This window comes from Aspergillus wentii (assembly GCF_001890725.1).
Source record: "Aspergillus wentii DTO 134E9 unplaced genomic scaffold ASPWEscaffold_7, whole genome shotgun sequence".
Lineage (NCBI taxonomy): Eukaryota > Fungi > Ascomycota > Eurotiomycetes > Eurotiales > Aspergillaceae > Aspergillus > Aspergillus wentii.
In genome coordinates this window covers 1,226,569-1,244,867 of record NW_024467838.1, presented here as the reverse complement: position 1 = coordinate 1,244,867, position 18,299 = coordinate 1,226,569, and the positions used below count along the sequence as shown (strand labels likewise).

General features: G+C 48.2%; 7 protein-coding genes across 7 annotated transcripts; 4 read left to right on the top strand and 3 right to left on the bottom strand.

Annotated features, from left to right (window-relative positions):
* Positions 1-570: 570 nt before the first annotated feature.
* On the bottom strand, positions 571-1,862 carry mrpl4 (mitochondrial 54S ribosomal protein uL29m). The gene is made up of 3 exons (XM_040836210.1): positions 1,313-1,862; positions 1,084-1,250; positions 571-960 (listed from the first exon to the last, which is right to left on the bottom strand). The coding sequence occupies exons 1-3, from the start codon at positions 1,677-1,679 to the stop codon at positions 835-837; spliced, it is 660 nt and encodes a 219-aa protein (XP_040685836.1). The 5' UTR covers positions 1,680-1,862; the 3' UTR covers positions 571-834.
* Positions 1,863-2,046: 184 nt separating this feature from the next.
* On the top strand, positions 2,047-4,557 carry ASPWEDRAFT_44217 (NOT2/NOT3/NOT5 family protein). The gene is made up of 7 exons (XM_040836209.1): positions 2,047-2,186; positions 2,739-2,880; positions 2,965-3,494; positions 3,547-3,611; positions 3,668-3,933; positions 3,998-4,352; positions 4,414-4,557. Exons 1-7 carry the CDS (start codon positions 2,174-2,176, stop codon positions 4,510-4,512), a joined length of 1,470 nt encoding a protein of 489 aa, XP_040685835.1. The 5' UTR covers positions 2,047-2,173; the 3' UTR covers positions 4,513-4,557.
* A 326-nt stretch (positions 4,558-4,883) lies between these two features.
* Positions 4,884-5,936, bottom strand: gtmA (gliotoxin thiomethyltransferase; the record flags this gene model as incomplete). Its single annotated transcript, XM_040833502.1, has 4 exons — positions 4,884-5,269; positions 5,333-5,413; positions 5,455-5,493; positions 5,555-5,936. The coding sequence occupies 4 exons, from the start codon at positions 5,934-5,936 to the stop codon at positions 4,884-4,886; spliced, it is 888 nt and encodes a 295-aa protein (XP_040685834.1).
* Positions 5,937-6,776: 840 nt separating this feature from the next.
* Positions 6,777-10,675, top strand: ASPWEDRAFT_117741 (condensin subunit SMC2; the record flags this gene model as incomplete). Its single annotated transcript, XM_040828765.1, has 6 exons — positions 6,777-6,803; positions 6,866-6,906; positions 7,020-9,177; positions 9,245-9,619; positions 9,676-10,349; positions 10,411-10,675. The coding sequence occupies 6 exons, from the start codon at positions 6,777-6,779 to the stop codon at positions 10,673-10,675; spliced, it is 3,540 nt and encodes a 1,179-aa protein (XP_040685833.1).
* A 785-nt stretch (positions 10,676-11,460) lies between these two features.
* Positions 11,461-12,338, top strand: ASPWEDRAFT_71487 (CUE domain-containing protein; the record flags this gene model as incomplete). Its single annotated transcript, XM_040839177.1, has 2 exons — positions 11,461-11,739; positions 11,844-12,338. The coding sequence occupies 2 exons, from the start codon at positions 11,461-11,463 to the stop codon at positions 12,132-12,134; spliced, it is 570 nt and encodes a 189-aa protein (XP_040685832.1). The 3' UTR covers positions 12,135-12,338.
* Positions 12,339-12,418: 80 nt separating this feature from the next.
* Positions 12,419-13,761, bottom strand: psf2 (DNA replication protein PSF2). The gene is made up of 3 exons (XM_040836208.1): positions 13,530-13,761; positions 12,742-13,328; positions 12,419-12,689 (listed from the first exon to the last, which is right to left on the bottom strand). Exons 1-3 carry the CDS (start codon positions 13,641-13,643, stop codon positions 12,578-12,580), a joined length of 813 nt encoding a protein of 270 aa, XP_040685831.1. The 5' UTR covers positions 13,644-13,761; the 3' UTR covers positions 12,419-12,577.
* Positions 13,762-13,961: 200 nt separating this feature from the next.
* Positions 13,962-18,286, top strand: alg10 (dolichyl-P-Glc:Glc(2)Man(9)GlcNAc(2)-PP-dolichol alpha-1,2- glucosyltransferase; the record flags this gene model as incomplete). Its single annotated transcript, XM_040837964.1, has 7 exons — positions 13,962-14,724; positions 14,779-14,916; positions 14,972-15,914; positions 16,379-16,880; positions 16,934-17,046; positions 17,100-17,493; positions 17,549-18,286. 7 exons carry the CDS (start codon positions 13,962-13,964, stop codon positions 18,284-18,286), a joined length of 3,591 nt encoding a protein of 1,196 aa, XP_040685830.1.
* Between the last annotated feature and the right edge of the window lie 13 nt (positions 18,287-18,299).

Below are 18,299 nucleotides of genomic sequence, written 5' to 3'. Positions count from 1 at the left end.
GCCCTCTATTATTGCTTCACTTTCTCCTTATTCTTGAGTGGCTGAGAGATTTCAAAGGATTTACCCCTTTTATTATTTGATATCATGACCATCTTCACTGTCAGAGATATGTACTCATACTTTCTGGATCTCAGAGCATACCTGGCATATTAACTAGCCTGTCCGCTGAGACGCAAAACTATATATGGCTCTTTCCGTGTCCCTTGGACTGGGGTCCACCTTTGCAGCTGATAAAGGGTGGCTTCAAGACTTTCTCAGTAGTAAATCCCAGATTTGCTATTCCTCGGCCACACGTGAGGTCATATGGATTGAGCAAGGGAATGAGGACCTGTTGAAGACCATAAGTATTAGTTATACGCATCTATACAACTTGGAACAAAGGTATGACTGAGTTACTTGGGACATGAAGAGCGTATACTGTAGGAGCTAAGAGATCAACATGAGACGCCATGAGTAGAGGTCCACATGTCTGACTAGAAATAACATCATGAAAATCGTTAAAACAAAGATAGGCATGTGGGATAACAGTTAACTACTGCAAGTAATAGCTAACCCGTCACATGAGTTGGGTTCCACAAGGCTCTGGTAGACACATCTTCTGATAAATAGACCTCTATCAATGTCATCTTAATGACACCTGCATCCATATTGCGTCAAAATACAGTCTCCAATAGTTACAGAGGCAAATAGTTAATGTTTTTATGATTGACTAGTCTACATACATGTCCAGTTTCAACGCAAAATAACAGCGAAATAATAGAGACAATAATATCCGAATGATGTTGCTACATTGACACGGGAGGCTGGGAAATCGGAGTCACGGTATTATCCTGTTTATGCAGCCTCCTGGCTGTCCTCCTCCTGAGGCCGGTAACCGTTCTTGTAGAGTGTTTGGGCGTCTTCCCAGGCGTACCATCTCTCTCGGAGAACGTGCTTGATGCTCTTTTGAGTAACGCGAATCTATAAGCACCATTGCATTAGCATCGTTTCGAGGAATTGAAAGAAAAACACTCTGCGTGGACGTAGATATCGATCGCAGCCATAAAGGGCAAAGAAAAGCAGGATCGAAGAACTTAAACTTACCACTCTGTCACGTTCGGTCGATTCCCATTCGCCATAACCTGCCCTCAATCGCACTCTTTCCAAATCGGATGTGGCTATGCGATTGCGCTCCTTGATGCAGACCCACCAAAGAGCATGGAGATCATCCCAGGACTTCTCACGGAGCTCCTGGATAGACCAAGAACGGCCTAAAAAGACCAACAGTAAGTATAGATCCAACATGTATTCCACCAATGGATAGCCAACTAACCATGGGAGACATCATATTCCGGTGTGCTCAATGCTTCTCTATTCTTGGGGAAGAAACCCCAGAGTCCATGGTTGGGAGAAGGATCACGCTTCTCAATAGCTTCCGGAGACACAGGCTTGGGCAATGGGTACTTGGAGGCACCCAACTTGAACCTCGGACCGGTACGGTGAATGGCAGAAACACCGCGGGTTTTGTTCAAGTCACGCCCATGAGCAGCGGCGACTGCGGTGGAAGAAAAGCTTGAGGACTGAACGGGGGACCGGATCTTGGAGAAATGGAGGGACGGTGCGAGGTATGGCGGAGGTAATTCGACCAGCGGGAGGCTCCCAGACTGGCGAGCAAGCCGGGTGACCGATTGTCGATGCATGGTGACGGGTTGGACACTCGACGAGGTGAAGCTCGTTGGACTGTCCTTTGCGAACTCCGATCAAAAGCTGGCGAGCCTTGGTCAGGTCACGTGACTGTTCACCGCAGTACGTGCGGATTCATTCCAGAGGCCAATGTGAGACCAGGGTCAGGAATATTTATTAAAGATAATGAAGAGTCTTGCTCTGTCATTAATTTCTCTATTAGAATATAGCTAGTACTTTCAAGTATCATAATAAAATGAAATATTCGTAGTAATTCGAACTCCATCAAAGCGGCTGTGGATGGCCCGTGCACACTCTGATAAGCGCGCGCTTGCACCACTCCGCCTCCAGTGGAGGAGCAACGCCGCATTGGGTGTGATCAAAAGATCCCCATCGTCGAAGTCACTGCTGCTCTTCAATCGTCTTTCACTGCCCATTTGGGAATATTTTCTGTGTTTTCGCCAAGTACTCAACTCGTCCGGGGCTTGCTTATCAAAGCTACTCCCCTATTATGAATAGACCAGGTTCGTCGTTTTCTTTTCTTGCTCCGTTTCCCCCAAGTCATGTCATTTGTGGCCTGTTCCTGCCGCCGCCACGAATGAGGGTCGCTCTGTGGAGGGTTGCAATGTCGGCATACAATTCGTGGTTGGACTTTCTTGAAACGCTTTGGGGCGATCAGCTAGCCCTGCTCTTTCTGGGTCTTTCTCGCTCCATTCGCACATTCCCACAGACGGTTCCTTCGCCTGCGACCGAGACACCTTCGCAACGCCTCGCCAAGAAACCCTTACGACCCTGATCCCAGTGTTCGTCCGGATATTTAGCAGGTTTCATGGTTATCGTCTTTCGACTACGTCGCTGACAGCTACTACGATCCATCAGGACCAAGTCCACAGCCTCTAAGAGGCATGCCCGGGTTCCCCGCGCAACAACAAGCTCAAGCTCGAAATGCGACATTAGCCTCGGCGCGCTTGCCAAACGGAAAGCTTGGTGCGATCCTCATGACGTGGCTCATATACATTTGTGTTTTGTAATGCAATTCAAGGTTCAAAACGCTAACGACAATGGTGGACAAATAGGAACCGGTGCGAATTGGAATTTCAACTTGCCTGTGAGCGGTACACCAGGAATACAAGGGAATCAACAGCGTGCAATCGGAGCCATGGGGACTTTTGCACAAAGCATTAGCGGGTCGCAGCCTGCTACACCTTTGGATCTATCGTGAGTATAATCTTCCAGATAGTCCCCGCCGTTTCTATCTCAGCTCGAATTGGACTTCAGGACTAAGAGTAGTTCTTCTACCAGGGAGTTCCCTTCTTTATCCGGAGCGCCCCAGCAATCACAATCTCAGAACCCGAGTCAATTAGTGTGGGCGAACGCTAGCCAACGTGCCGCTCAGCATACCCCCGTGCAGAGACAGCAACACCCCCAGACCTCACAACCACCTTCACGAGCATCCCAAACACCATCTCACCCCCAACAATCTCAACCGCCGCACGATGATATATTCCCCTCCGGTGCTCAGTTTGCCAATCGTCTTGATGACTTTAGGAATGGCGGGCAAGGCATTAGTGGTCAATTAGGAGGGGGCGGTCAGCCTCAGACAGGCAATATCGACGAGTTTCCGCCCCTCGGACGCAATGTCGCTGCAGAGCTGGGCCAGGACCGCCGAGGATCTCTGATGCAAAATGCAGGATTTGGCAATTACAACGCCGGAATGGCATTTTCTGGCGTGAACCAGGCCCAATCTGCACAAAATCGCAATATGATCGCCGCTTCAATCAACGGACAGGAAACTGCCAGGATGATGTCGCCTGCAAATGCGGGGTCAGGAGGTATGCTAATGAGATGATCAGTCTGGAACAGATTATTGACCCCGCCTTCTAGGTATCGCAACTTCACGATCCCCAGTAAATCAGGGAACTAATGGAGTTCCTGGGCAAGAAAAAGATGTAAGGAAGATTGCTCCTCATCGTTTTTCATTCTGGTTTGCTAATAAGAATTGCAGGAATTGAGCGGTGCCATATTGTCTGCCCAACGCAATTTCACCGAACAGGAGCAAATTCAAAGGCAGCAGCAAGCTGTTGCTGGCGAGGGACAGGAGCCTGGCGCTAATCAAAGCTCCGAGCAGCCACCATTGGCTCAGATGAGCGAGCTTGACCGGTTTGGACTCGCAGGGTTATTAAGAATGATTCATAGCGAAAGTCCAGATGTCGCGAGCCTCGCAGTAGGCCAGGACCTGATGACGTTGGGCTTGGACCTCAATCAACCTGAGTATGTCTCGCGCCGCTGTCTTGAAGGGTGTCGCAAGCTTTGATATTCTAATTCTGCCTCTTAGACCTCTACATACATCCTTCGCCTCGCCCTTTGTCTCTTCCATGTCGGCAGTGCCGTTGGAACAAGACTTCTCTTTGCCGTCTTGCTATAACGTTGCCAACATCCAACCTCTCCAATCTCGTATCCCGAGCTTCAGCGATGAGACACTCTTCTACATCTTCTATAGCATGCCCCGGGATATTATGCAAGAACTTGTGGCCGAGGAGTTGATGGGTCGTAAATGGAGATATCACAAGCTTGAACGATGCTGGCTGACTCGTGACGAGACCTACCCTGGCCCGGTTGATGTTGAGCGAGGCGTTAGTGAGCGAGGTGTTTATCTACTGTGGGATCCCGCAAGCTGGAAAAAGATCAGGGTAAGTCATGCTCTTGCCAACTGTGATCATTAACTTGTGCTGATCTTATGTTCGTGTGTAGCGCGAGTTTATTCTTCGATACGAGGATTTGGACAACAGACTTGATCCCAACAGGAACCTCGCTGCCCGCCCAGCTGGATTCCCACCTCACGCTTCATGAGTTTCCATGAGAGACAAATTAATCAATCAGCAGTGGCGTTGGGTTGACTGACAGTTTCCGGTTTCTGTGATATTATTCAGGTGTGCCGGTAGCGCAGTACTGCCCAGGAACAGGGCGATTCTCTTAATTGAGTGATCTCCATGGAAACTACGATATCTATTTTTGAAATCAATGACCTACATGATCTCGCCAATGGCCATTAATATCGTAGGTGCACGCAAGTATTGGATACCAGGCAGTGCCATTACAGTATACTTGGTATTACACGTGATAAGTGGTATTTGAAAAACAGTCAAACACATGGTTGCTATAATAAAAAACTCCAATCTTAAAGACATGCCAACTCATACAACATGAAAAACCCTCAGTAGTCACGGTTTATGGCCCGTGGCAATGACAGCAACGAATTCCGCCGGAACTTGTCCATGTGGTCCATACTTTTCTTCCAGGTACCTTAGCAGTGTAGGTTGGACATTGGCTTCACTTTGATCTCGCTGCTCTTGTGTCCAAAACTTCTGCAATAGCATTGGCAGTATTGCCATGGCCATGCTAACGAATTCATGTATGTCAAACCGGACAGATCTTGAAACTGCAGTGATCTGGACGTTTTCGAAACCTCCTTTTCTGAGCTGAGACTCTACCCAGCTGCCACTATTCCATTGACCAGTGTTGGTTTTCAGAAATTCTTCTGTTGTGGGAAAGGGAAGGTTTCCAGGCATAGTTTCAACGGCAGATTTCACAATAGGTATCCAGCCGGCTGTGTTATAGATGAGAGAATTAGCAATGTATCCCAAGGCCAATCGAGTCGATCTAAACTTACGTTTCTCCCATGTGGATATAGCGATCGTGCCTCCTGGTTGAAGTATTCTGAAGCTTTCTGAAGTAGAATGATAAGTTAGATCTATGATTCTCGAGAGTAGATCAAGTAGAATAGCAACATACCGTCAAGTGCAGCTTGGTAATTAGGGACAGTCGTAAAGACTGGAAGTGAATCAAATGTATCAGTGACTTGTCTTATGTCATACACATTGCGTCCACTTACCAAATGCTGCGAAAACATGAGTATAGTGAGTGCTGGGCAAGCCAGTATTCTGTGCATCCACGATCTTTGTTTCAGCATTGTGCCAATGCTCATGCTCGATTCTTTGTTTGGTATACTCGAGCATGCCCTCGGAGATGTCACCACAGGTCAGTTTCCAGGTTTCCCTAGCACTAACGCTGAGGGTATCGTGGAGAGTGCTGGAGATGATTCCCGTTCCACAGGCATTGTCAAAGATAACAAGCGGTCTCTGCGTCGAGTTGGCTATACCAGATTGTTCGATCAATACCTTTGCGAACTCTCCGGTGATCTTTTCGCCGATTTTGTATTTGGAAACAAATGCATCGTCTTTGAAGAGCTTCTCAAAGTCTTGTCCTGTGGCCATCTTGACAGGGGGCTTGGGTTAGAGTGTGTGTTCAAAGGTTCTTTGGTATAATAGAGAGAATGAAGATCTTGTGGAACACAAAATCTCGGTTCTTCGATGAGCCTTTTATGTTGCTGCCCTCGCCTGGATCAGATAGAATTAGCCCCCATTCTCATAGTATCATGCCCTGTTAAGAAGTCTCCGATATCTCTCCGTTAACACCTTGAAGGAATGGGATTTTCCCAAAAATGGTTCGTGAGGCGTAAGTCTATCAATAGTAACCATAATGTATCCGAAATGTCTCCGGGGCACCTTGAAGGAAGATGATTTGGCAAAGCAGATAGTGTATACTGGCACGATCCTTCTCTATAAGGATGGCCTGCCTTAAAATGACTAGATAGAGAAATTCCAGGAATATTTGAGGTTAGCTATGACCCTGATATAGCAGTCAATAGTAGTTAGCCGTTCAAGACGATGATGAATCATATATGTGGTGAATGCTTTGTCAATTGCAATATTCAAGACCCTCAAGTTATTTGATCAAGATAATGAAGCATTTCCTCGAAAAGACAAGACAAGACACTGAGTCTACAAATGCCTCTTCTTTCGTTGTAGATAGAAAATGGTCATGTGATTCTTCAAACAGGCGACCCCTCATTGATTATGTCACCACAATTGCGCCAACCCCAAAACAGTAATCCATAAACACATGATCTCCGCCGGCAAAACACCGCGCCCGCCAAAACAGTCCACCATCCGAGCAAGCGGCATTGTCGACCCTCTTCCGTCTCCCAACTCTCTCCGTCCCATGTACTGAAGCTGAAGTAGGCAGGCGGACGGAGCTGTCCCACAATCGCAACCATGAGGATTACCGAGATTGTTATCGACGTGAGTTTGATCTTTTGCGGTCTTGGAAAACCGACACAAATGCGCTAACGTGGGATTGACAGGGCTTCAAATCGTACGCCGTGCGAACGGTGGTCTCAGGATGGTAAGATTATCTCATTATATGCTCTGTCTAGCATCTGTTATGAGCGGTCTTCGATCTTTCGATATGAATTGGGTTTGTTCTTATCGCACAGTGCGCTGACGGTTTCTTCTTAGGGACGAATCCTTCAACTCCATCACTGGCCTTAACGGTAGTGGTAAATCCAACATCCTTGATGCCATTTGTTTCGTGCTGGGAATTACGAATATGACCACCGTCCGAGCGCAGAACCTGCAAGATCTCATCTACAAACGTGGACAGGCTGGTGTGACCAAGGCTAGTGTGACTATTGTTTTCGACAACCGGGATACCGCTAAGTCGCCAATTGGTTTCGAGGAGTATGCGACAATCTCAGTTACCCGACAGATTGTCCTGGGAGGTACAAGCAAATACTTGATCAACGGCCACCGTGCGCAACAGCAGACAGTGCAGAACCTGTTCCAGAGTGTTCAACTGAACATCAACAACCCGAATTTCCTTATTATGCAAGGTCGAATCACCAAGGTCCTCAACATGAAACCCGTGGAAATTCTATCGATGATTGAAGAAGCCGCGGGTACGCGAATGTTCGAAGATAGACGAGAGAAAGCGGGCAAGACCATGGGAAAGAAGGAAATGAAGCTGCGCGAGATTGAAGGCTTACTTAAGGAGGAAATTGAACCAAAACTGGAGAAGCTCAGGTCCGAAAAGCGAGCTTTCCTCGATTTTCAGCAGACCCAAAACGATCTAGAGCGGTTGACTCGACTCGTTGTTGCCCACGATTACCTCCGGGGTGGTGAACGATTACGAGTTGCAGGCGAGGAGTGCGAAAACAAGAGGCGCAAAGTGCAGGAACTTGAAGACAATGCGACCAAACTGAAAAGCGAAATAGCTCACCTGGAAGAGGATGTCAAGCGTGTGAGGACAGCCCGGGACAAAGAGTTGCGAAAAGGAGGCAAATTCCAGGCCCTTGAGGATGAAGTCAAAAGCCACTCTCATGAACTGGTTCGATTAACCACTGTTTTTGATCTCAAAAATGCCAGTGTGGTCGAAGAGAAGGAAAAGCAGAAGAGCATCCAAAAGACTGTCAAAGACCTCGAAAAGCTTCTCAAGGAGAAGAAGAATATCTATGATAAGCTTCAAGAACAATATGATGCCGCAAAGGCAGAACTTGACGCCCAAACCGCGGAGGTTGAGCAAAAGGAGGAGCTGTTGCAGACACTGCAAACTGGTGTCGCATCAAAAGAGGGCCAGGAAAGCGGTTATCAAGGCCAGCTACAGGATGCCCGGAGCCGTGCCAATAACGCTGCCACAGAACAAGAACAGGCAAAGCTCAAAATTGCACACTTGGAAAAACGGGTCAAGGAGGAAGAGCCTCGAGCCAAGAAAGCAAAGCAGCAGAACTCTGGTCTTTTGGAGGAACTAGAAGGGCTCAAGTCTCAGGCTAAGAAACTTGAATCCGAACTGACCCGGCTTGGTTTCGAGCCCGGTAAAGAAGAGCAGCTATACCAAGAGCAGGCCACCTTGCAAAGGGATATCCGTGAGCTGCGTGCGAGAGGCGACGACCTCAAGAGGAAAGTGGCAAACATCGATTTCAACTACGCAGATCCCCACCCAAATTTCGACCGTTCTAAGGTTAAGGGATTGGTGGCTCAGCTGTTTACCTTGGACAAAGAAAAGACGCCAGCTGCAACAGCACTGGAGATTTGTGCCGGTGGTCGTTTGTACAACGTGGTTGTCGATACAGCGGAAATCGGTACACAGCTGCTTCAGAAGGGTAAACTACGCAAACGTGTGACCATTATCCCCTTGAATAAGATCTCAGCTTTTAAAGCATCCGCAGAAAAGATCGGAGCGGCGCAAAATATTGCACCTGGAAAGGTGGATTTGGCGCTGTCGTTGATCGGATATGACGAGGAAGTGACAGCGGCAATGAATTATGTATTCGGCAACACATTGGTCTGCAATGATGCAGACACAGCCAAACGAGTGACTTTCGACCCCTCTGTTCGAATGAAGAGTGTCACTCTTGATGGTGATGTCTACGATCCGTCCGGAACCCTGTCTGGTGGTAGTTCACCAAACTCCAGTGGTGTCCTCGTCACCTTGCAGAAATTGAATGAGATCACAAGGGAAATGAGAAGTAAGGAACGGCTTCTGGCTACACTGGAAGAGACAATGAGGAAGGAAAAGAGGAAGCTCGATGCGGTCCGCGGAATCAAGCAGGATTTGGACCTCAAATCCCATGAGATCAAGCTGACTGAGGAACAAATCAGCAACAATTCCTCCTCATCGGTAAGACATCTTTGCCTCTTCTCTTTTAGAAATAACTTGGATGTAATCGATGCTAATTGACTTGCAGATTATTCACGCTGTCGAGGAGATGAAAGCAAACATTGAGCAACTGAAGAAAGATATCTCCGACGCGAAGACACGCCAGAGCGAAGCATCCAAGGATATTAAGCGAATCGAGAAGGATATGAGCGAATTTAACGATAACAAAGATGATAAGTTAGCGGAACTGCAAAAGTCGCTCGATTCCCTCAAGAAAAGCCTTAGCAAGAACTCCAACTCAGTCAAAACCCTACAAAAAGAACTTCAAAACTCCCGCCTTGAATCTGAGCAAGTTGGCGGCGATCTCTCGGCTGCCGAAGAACAGAGTGCTGAATCTGAAAATACACTAAAGGCCCAAAAGGACGAAATTGAGTCCTTGAAGAGAGAGCAGACTCGAATCAAGGTATGAAGCCTGTTCACCCCAACTATTTGCCGCAGTAAATTAACGCTTGTCGACAGGATGCACATGACGTCGCCCAGGCCCAGCTGGATGATGAACGAGCTAAACTGACTGGGTTTGACGATGAGCTTCGTGAGCTCGAGGAAGCTATGCACACAAAATCCTCACGGATTACGGAAGAGGGTCTAGAAATGCAGAAGCTTGGGCATCAACTCGAAAAGTTACAGAAAGACCAACAAGCCGCTGCTCAAGCCGTCGCTCACATGGAAGGGGAGCATGAATGGATTGAAGATGAAAAGGACAACTTCGGACGTTCAAACACCCCCTACGACTTTAAGAATCAGAATATCGCCGAGTGCAAATCCACTCTACGAAACCTCACTGAGCGGTTCCAAGGCATGAAGAAGAAGATTAACCCCAAGGTTATGAACATGATCGACAGTGTTGAGAAAAAGGAGGCAGCGCTGAAGAATATGATGAAGACTGTTATTCGTGACAAGCGCAAGATTGAGGAAACCATCATCAACCTGAACGAATACAAGAAAGAAGCTCTTCACAAGACGTGGGTCAAGGTCAACGGCGACTTTGGACAGATCTTCGCGGAGCTTCTGCCAGGCAGTTTCGCCAAGCTGGATCCCCCCGAGGGCAAAGACATCACCGATGGTTTGGAAGTCAAGGTGTCTCTGGGTAAGGTTTGGAAGCAGAGTCTGGCAGAGTTGAGTGGTGGACAACGGTATGTGTTAACCTCTGGTCAACCTTTTTTTCCAACATGGCTAATCACGGTGCTTATACAGGTCTCTCATTGCCCTGTCGTTGATCATGGCGCTCCTGCAATTCAAGCCGGCTCCCATGTACATTCTGGACGAAGTCGACGCTGCTCTCGATCTGTCACACACTCAAAACATCGGACGCTTGATCAAGACACGCTTCAAGGGATCTCAATTCATCATTGTCTCTCTGAAGGACGGCATGTTCCAGAACGCAAACCGTATCTTCCGAACGAGGTTCAGTGAGGGAACCAGTGTCGTTCAAGCTCTGACTCCTGCCGATATGAAATAAGCGCATCGGTCTGCGTAATGATTTGATTCTTATTGTCAATACTTTTTGTTTTTTTCATATATTATTGTCCTCTATCATTGTTTCTAGGGCTTTGTGGGATGGAAAGCGTTATCTATATCTGGTCACGGTCGACCATTGGAGATGGTGTTTCTAGGTTGATGATGTGCACTGCTTTTTTGGATCGGAATGACTTGTTTTCTGTCATGATATATGCGTAATGAATATATTGCTGTCTTAGCAGCGATGCCAGAACTATAATTGCAAAAATGGTATCGATCAAACCTCAACGATATGGAGTACGTCAACTCGATATATACCCCAAAAATGGTTCGGCACTGCCCTCGGCCCCACAGGACAACATCAATCCAGGCACCCATTTATCTAACATTTCTTCTTCATCAATTTCACTTTTCTTTGCTTAATATACTCCATCCAAAAGTGCGTGCCCAACGGTGTCCAGTTTACCCCTCATCGACGCAACCATTTGCTGTCCTGCGTTGCCTCACCGCCTGTCGCCTGCTATCTGCACGTGAGTACATGCCATCCCCGACTACCCGCCACATCGCCTGCTTGCCGCGGATCTCACTGCAGACCGACTTCAGGACGGCCACTATTCCGCCCCCGTTCTTTCTTCAGCGAGTCCACGTACATTAATCACCGTCTTATCTAGACTTCGTCTGCATAGAACACGCAGGCCATATCTTCGCGGATACTTTTTCGTCCACGGTCTTCGATACCTCGCGACAAACGGTTATCAGTCAGTCCCACGTCACCGGTCCGACACAATGGACGAAGAGCCGTCGCTCAACATTCCTTCGCTGCTCACCCTGGCAGTCGTATCTTTCTTTGTCATTCGATGGTTTATGAACCGTGATGGCGAACCTGGAACAGGAGGCGGCCGGAGTCGTTCGCGTGGGAATAATATCGACCCAGCGCAGGTGGAGCAAATATCGCAGATGTTCCCACAGCTGAGCACCCGAGAGATCATGTGGGATCTCCAGCGTAATGGAGGAAGCGTTGCAGCCACTACGGAACGGATCTTGACCGGACGGACACTCGAAGTGGTGAGTTCCTGGACTTCGTCGCTCTCATCATACCGCGAGTTGCCGATCCCGAGGCAACAAAGCACCCTAAAAGTATCATACATCTAACTAGTAGTTCTCTGTAGCCTCCACCATCATTCCAGCCTCAGATTGCCATACCCTCCGCCAGCGCCCCGACTCGGCCTGCACCAGCATCTGCACCTTCCAAGGCAGATGGCCAAGATTTGATTTCCCGCTACAACCTCAGCTCGCGGGTCACCGATGACAGCAATACCGAATCTACCGGGACATCACCTGCGCCGCGTGGGTGGTCGCAGAGCAAAGATGAGCGTCAGCGTCTTTTGCAGAAGCGAAGAGATGATATGATTCTGGCAGCTCGCAAGAAGATGATGCAGAAGAACCAGCAGGCCGCTTGAACGGGTCTCAGCTTGGCTTTTGACACACTTTTTCCAATCTTTATTCTTCCGTTTTATTCTTTGCGCACTTCTCTCACCCGTAGGAGGGTGTTTCCCGCTTTGTGCTGTCGCACGTTTCATCTATTCTTAGCGGTTTGGTTATGTAAAGATTGATTTTCTCCCAGGGAAAAAAAGAAACCCTCGGTCTTTCGTTTGTGTCTGTCGCCTTCTGTTGAGTTTTCTCTGTCTTTCCAGTTCGGATCTTCTTTTACCTCTTTGGGCTCTTATTCTAGAACAAAGCGTCGCATGCTTATGGTGTTTGGTGGAATCGGAATACCTGTGATTATAAAATGGAGTTCGGGTATATATACATAAAGATTCGTTGGATGGCATAGATTTTCCTTCCGTAACTCCCAACATCGAAAAGGAGATAAATATCAGACCGAAAAGAAGGAAATGTGCGCTTAAAACTCCATTTCATCGTCGTCGTCATCCTGTGTGGCATCATATCCACCATTGGCCATTTCCTCGGCCATTTGTTCCCTCCGTGCTTGTTCTTTCGACGCACCGATTTTCCTGATATGCATTAGCATGGCGCATTGTACTGCCACCAAGACGCAGAACATACCTTAGCCCATCCACAACCCCAGTGACAAACCCTCTGGCCTCACCAACTTCCATGGCACCAACGCCTGTTAGCGCGACCCCTCCTCCTCCCGTTGCAGCAGCATCCAAAACATCCACACCAGATCTGACCTTGGCCATGCGTACTTCTCGTAGCTCCTTCAGCATCCGTCGAATTTGATCCGGGTCCACGAGATCATCACTCGCCGCCTCCAGCAGCATATTCCCTACTTCCAACCAATGAAACGGCAGGCACGGCGGTTCGCCTGGGGGTATATAATCCTGCGCGACATTCTGCGGGAGGAACGGCGATGAAGGGAAATACCGGTCACCGTCTGGGGTATGACGTGGTATGGCGACTGCTCTCTGCCCGCGATCTCGAAGGGCTGGCTGTCCGGGGAGCGGGGGCGGTGGGGAAAAGGCATTCTGGTGGTCGTGATGTTGGGTCTCGATGTCGAGAATGAGAGAGAGGGGTTCTGGATGTAGCCATGGAGGTGGAAGAATATGTGCGCGACGTTGGCGTTTGAGGAGGAGGGCGAGCCATAATGGAAGGGATGTGCGGCGTGCAGGGATGAGTCGTTCGACGGGGCCCTATGGTTGCAAATGAAATATGTCAATTGGATATACAGATATGGGAATTTCCAAATAGATATAGAGCAATTGAGCTGTTGGAATGATCTTGAATTGTTTGCATTTTGCTTCTTCTCTCCGCACACGCCACGAATTAAGGCCATGAGTATAAAAGCACTTCTAACGGCTTCAGACAGAATGTAAAAGTCGACTTAAACTTACACCTAACAGCTCGAGTCCTTCCAAATGCTGACGAGGAACAATCGTGACCATCTCCATCTCAGCGAGAAAGGCGATCTCCGGGGGCGTGATGCCCCGCGGGAGGGGAAAGGCCATGGGCGGTTCAAGACGTTGAGGTTCTGCGTAATTGAGTTATGCTGGAGTCGGAATAGCTCTAGGATGGCCTTTCTGTCTCCCGTGTAGATATAGCTGGAATCTTCAAAGTAGAGAAATCAAGATGAATGGCTTCTTTGTACTGCTGCGTCTGCTTCTTCTCTGCGGCATCAATTGCTGTGTTTGGCTTGTTTGCAGCGGTGGACTCGATCATCACGGCGTCGTCCACCGGTCAATTACTTTCTTTTTCTCCCCTTCTCCTTTCTTCAATGCTGATAGCAAAGTGGCCAATTCTATCAATACAATTGAGATCTGGTCACCATGAGCGCCACTCAGCCCGGCTCCTCTGACCTGACCCGCGCGGCTCGTTATGCTGTCCCCTTTGCGCTACTACTGATTCCTGTCTGGAGGTCCCAAGTCAATGCTGTCGTTCCAGAGCCCTATCTCGATGAGGTCTTCCACGTCCCTCAAGCTCAGGCGTATTGGGCTCACAAGTGGACGCACTGGGATCCGAAGATAACAACTCCGCCGGGCCTGTATATCTGGTCGTACGTCCTTTGCGCCTGCGCCCTCGCACTCCGCGGCTCTCCGACGGAGCTCGACACGGAAGCTCTACGCACCACGAATGTTGCTGCAACGTCTATCTTTCTTCCCTGGAGACTGCAGAAATTATTGGATACCTTGCGACGGGAGCTGAACACACGCCCGGCGGGGGCCAGGGTCAGCCATACCGTGCTGAACATCTGTCTTTTCCCGCCCATTTTCTTCTTCTCGGGGCTTTACTATACCGATATCTTGGCTCTTCTGGTGGTGGTTGAAGCTTACAACTGGGATCTGAAACGCGCTTCTGGAAAGGGATTCTCGCCTATTAAATCTCTTGCGTTTGTCGGGTGTGGAGTGGCTGCTCTTGCTTTCAGACAGACCAATATCTTCTGGGTCTCGGTGTTTTTGGGTGGGTTGCAGGTGATACGGACATTGCACCAGTCTTCCAAGACTTGTGGATCTTTGAGTTTTGTCGAGATTGTGAAAAGGGGCTTCCAAAATGAGCTCTATGATCCTTTTGTGTCGGGGGCTTCCATTGGAGGTGAGTGTCCCTGTCTCCCGCCAGACATATTGCATTGCTGACATGGGAATCAAGACTATTTCAAGGCATCCGTATCATTAGCCACCACTGGACTGAAGAATACCTTCCCTATTCTTGTTTCTGTGATTCCCTACCTGACCATTCTGGCGGCCTTTGGTGGCTTTGTGCTCTGGAACAATGGTGTCGTTTTGGGTAAGTCCCATTCTCAAAAACCATAATGCTGGCACATGAGTTCATTGTCTACTAGGTCATAAAGAATTCCACACTGCGGGTATCCATCTGGCTCAGATGCTTTATATTTGGCCTTATTTCGCATTCTTTTCTTGGCCCATCCTTCTTCCTCCGGTTTTGAATGTGCTTATTCCAAGGAAATACCTCCCCAAGTTCTTGGACTATGGCTTCTCGGATAAACAGAGACGTCTCCCTACAGTGCTGGCAGTCCTTCTCGTCATCCCAGCTATGCTGGCTGTTGTCCACTTCAACACTATTGTCCACCCCTTTACCCTCGCTGATAACCGCCATTATGTCTTTTACGCCTTCCGCATTCTGCTCAGATATCACCCAGCCGTAAAATACGCTGCTGTCCTAGTCTATTTCATCTGCGGTTGGGCAGTACTTTCGGCCTTTGGTTACACAGCTACCGGGAAAGTCCGTGAAGTCATTCAGGTACCACAGAAACCGTCTGCTCAACAAGCCCCTAAAAAGAAGCAGTCAAAGGAAACTGTGAAAAAGCCAAAAACAGCCTCCAAGAAGGGGTCCTCCAAAAAGGCTAGCCAACCTCCCCCGCCTCAGCCCCAGCCTATCTCTCCAGAGGCGCTTGCCAAAATCAAGGCGCATCTAATTACACGTCAAAAGGAGCAGCAGGGAGGAATTCGGGTTAGTTTTGTGCTTGTCTGGCTTGCTGCAACGGCCCTCTCCCTCGTCACTGCACCTTTGGTTGAGCCTCGATACTTTATCATCCCATGGGTCATGTGGAGGCTACATCTACCTCCACAGCCAACACCCGCTATCTATCGTCAACAGCGTCCTCGGGGTGACAAGGAGATTCTCCGCGCAAAGCTGTCTACTAACTTCCCTCTGTTTTTGGAAACCGTGTGGTTCGTGGTTATCAGCGCTGTGACAGGGTATGTTTTCCTGTACAAAGGCTTTGAATGGCCACAGGAACCAGGAAAGGTTCAGAGATTTATGTGGTAATATACCACTGGATATTTTCTTCAAAATATTACCTTACTATTCGCTATTTGTGTTACTATCTAGCTTGCTGGCACCTGTATTAGTATTTGTCTGTACATATTATCAAAACATTGCTATATGAAATGAGCTCCAGCTGAATTCGCTCAATACATTAAGAAGAAACATGATTCTCTATAGAAAATTAGCTTCGTGGTATGTAATTGAAGCGACGTTGTCCACGATATATAACGCTGTCTAAACAAAGAATTCATACTGGTGACATGCAAAACTTGGTCTGATTATGGAATAAAATCAAATTCTGAAATTCAACAATTTATCATTTGGAGCTACTCGCATATGAATAATTTAATCGTGTCAATCTGGCCCATGAAACCGACCACGCCGTGGTTGACATTTCAGCGGACGGAGCGACTTCTTTTCCTCTCCAACATCAACCTCCCTTATTCCACGCCTTTTCCAGGACGCAGACATCAACAACGATGGATCGACCTGCGAAAAGAGCCAAAGTATCGTCAGATAGCCCAAAAATCGATGCAGATGACTCTCCATCAGCGACAAGTAATGGTAATGCGACCTTGGCATCACTGCACAGGTCCATTACTCCACCACTATCACGCTCCCGACAGACCTCTCATCAGCCTTCTGTCCAGAAATCCCCTAAAAATTATTTAAATCGGGATGGCAAAAGTGCTGCATCTTCTACGGTCCCGCAGCTGCTTCCATCGCCAATCCAACTCACCCACATCCGAGATCTGCCTGCGTCCTCGGGCAACAATGTTGATACTGTCCGACTACGGGATATCCTAGGGGATCCGATGATTCGTGAATGCTGGCAGTTTAATTATCTCTTTGACGTGGACTTTTTAATGAATCAGTTTGATGAAGATGTCAAGAATTTGGTGCAGGTCAAGATCGTGCATGGATCATGGAAGAGAGAGGCGCCGAATCGGATTCATATTGATGTAAGTCCCGGTTCGGATTTGATATTAAGAGACAATCATTAATAATATACCAGGAAGCATGCTCTCGATATCCAAATACAGAGGCTGTGGTGGCTTACATGCCCGAGCCATTTGGTACCCATCACTCCAAGATGATGATTTTGCTTCGCCATGATAATCTTGCACAGTATGTTTGTCTGCCATCCTACTGACCCTTTGCTTTTGGCTGATGATATATAGAGTTATCATTCATACGTCTAATATGATCCCGATGGATTGGACAAATATGAGCCAAGCTGTCTGGCGTTCTCCTTTGCTGCCTTTACTGAAACATACCGATCCTCCAAAACAAGATATAACAATTGGAAACGGTGCACGGTTCAAGAGGGATCTATTGTCATACCTGAACGCTTACGGTAATAGCAAGACAGGGCCCCTGATTAGACAGCTTTCCAGTTACGATTTTGGGGCTGTTCGTGCTGCGTTGATAGCAAGCGTACCTTCGAAGCAAAAGATCAACTCGATGGACTCGCAAAAACACACCTTGTGGGGATGGCCAGCTTTGAGAGATATTCTACGCCATGTGCCGTTGAGTAAAAGCAAAGATGCTGCTACACCACATATTGTGACACAGGTAGATATCCCAAGTCCTGTTTCCTAAGCTATCATGGCAAATACTGACTGGATAGATATCCTCAATCGCCTCACTTGGCCAGACTGATAAATGGCTCAAAGACGTCTTTTTTAAATCTCTCGCTCCAAATTGTCTCTTAAAAGCACCAGAACCAACCACCAAACCGAAATACTCCATTATCTTCCCTACACCTGATGAAATCCGCCGGTCTCTGAACGGATATAGCTCCGGCGGGTCAATCCACATGAAACTGCAAAGTGCTCCGCAGCAGAAACAACTACAATACATGCGTCCTTATCTGTGTCATTGGGCGGGTGATAGTAGCGACACGACTACGGGTAGCAGTATTCCGGACCTGAAACGCGAGGCAGGTCGTCGTCGCGCTGCTCCACATATCAAAACGTATATCCGGTTCTCAGATACGAAAACCATGGACTCGATTGACTGGGCGATGGTTACGTCTTCTAACCTCTCCACGCAGGCGTGGGGAGCGGCTGTCAATAATAATGGGGAGGTAAGAATATGCAGCTGGGAGATTGGGGTTGTGGTCTGGCCGCAGCTATTTGCTACATCTGAGAACCAAGAGATTGCGATGGTCCCTTGCTTTAAACGAGATACTCCTACTGTCTGCCACACTGATGAGGACGGCGATGGCGCATCTACTTCTACTCTCATCGGGTTCAGAATGCCATACGATCTCCCCTTGACACCCTACAGCCCAGACGATATCCCATGGTGCGCAACAGCCAACCACACCGAGCCCGACTGGCTAGGACAGACATGGCTCGAATAAATCTGCTCAAGAA

Coding starts and splice junctions, on each gene's coding strand:
- ASPWEDRAFT_44217 (XM_040836209.1), top strand. Junction 2,881..2,964: donor GCTACACCTTTGGATCTATC/GTGAGTATAATC, acceptor TTCTTCTACCAG/GGAGTTCCCTTCTTTATCCG. Junction 4,353..4,413: donor CAAGCTGGAAAAAGATCAGG/GTAAGTCATGCT, acceptor GTTCGTGTGTAG/CGCGAGTTTATTCTTCGATA.
- psf2 (XM_040836208.1), bottom strand. CDS start 13,643: ATGGCCTTTCCCCTCCCGCGGGGCATCACGCCCCCGGAGATCGCCTTT. Junction 13,329..13,529: donor AAGGACTCGAGCTGTTAGGT/GTAAGTTTAAGT, acceptor TTGCAACCATAG/GGCCCCGTCGAACGACTCAT. Junction 12,690..12,741: donor GGGGTTGTGGATGGGCTAAG/GTATGTTCTGCG, acceptor AATGCATATCAG/GAAAATCGGTGCGTCGAAAG.
- mrpl4 (XM_040836210.1), bottom strand. CDS start 1,679: ATGCATCGACAATCGGTCACCCGGCTTGCTCGCCAGTCTGGGAGCCTC. Junction 1,251..1,312: donor GGAATATGATGTCTCCCATG/GTTAGTTGGCTA, acceptor TGGTCTTTTTAG/GCCGTTCTTGGTCTATCCAG. Junction 961..1,083: donor CGACCGAACGTGACAGAGTG/GTAAGTTTAAGT, acceptor TGGTGCTTATAG/ATTCGCGTTACTCAAAAGAG.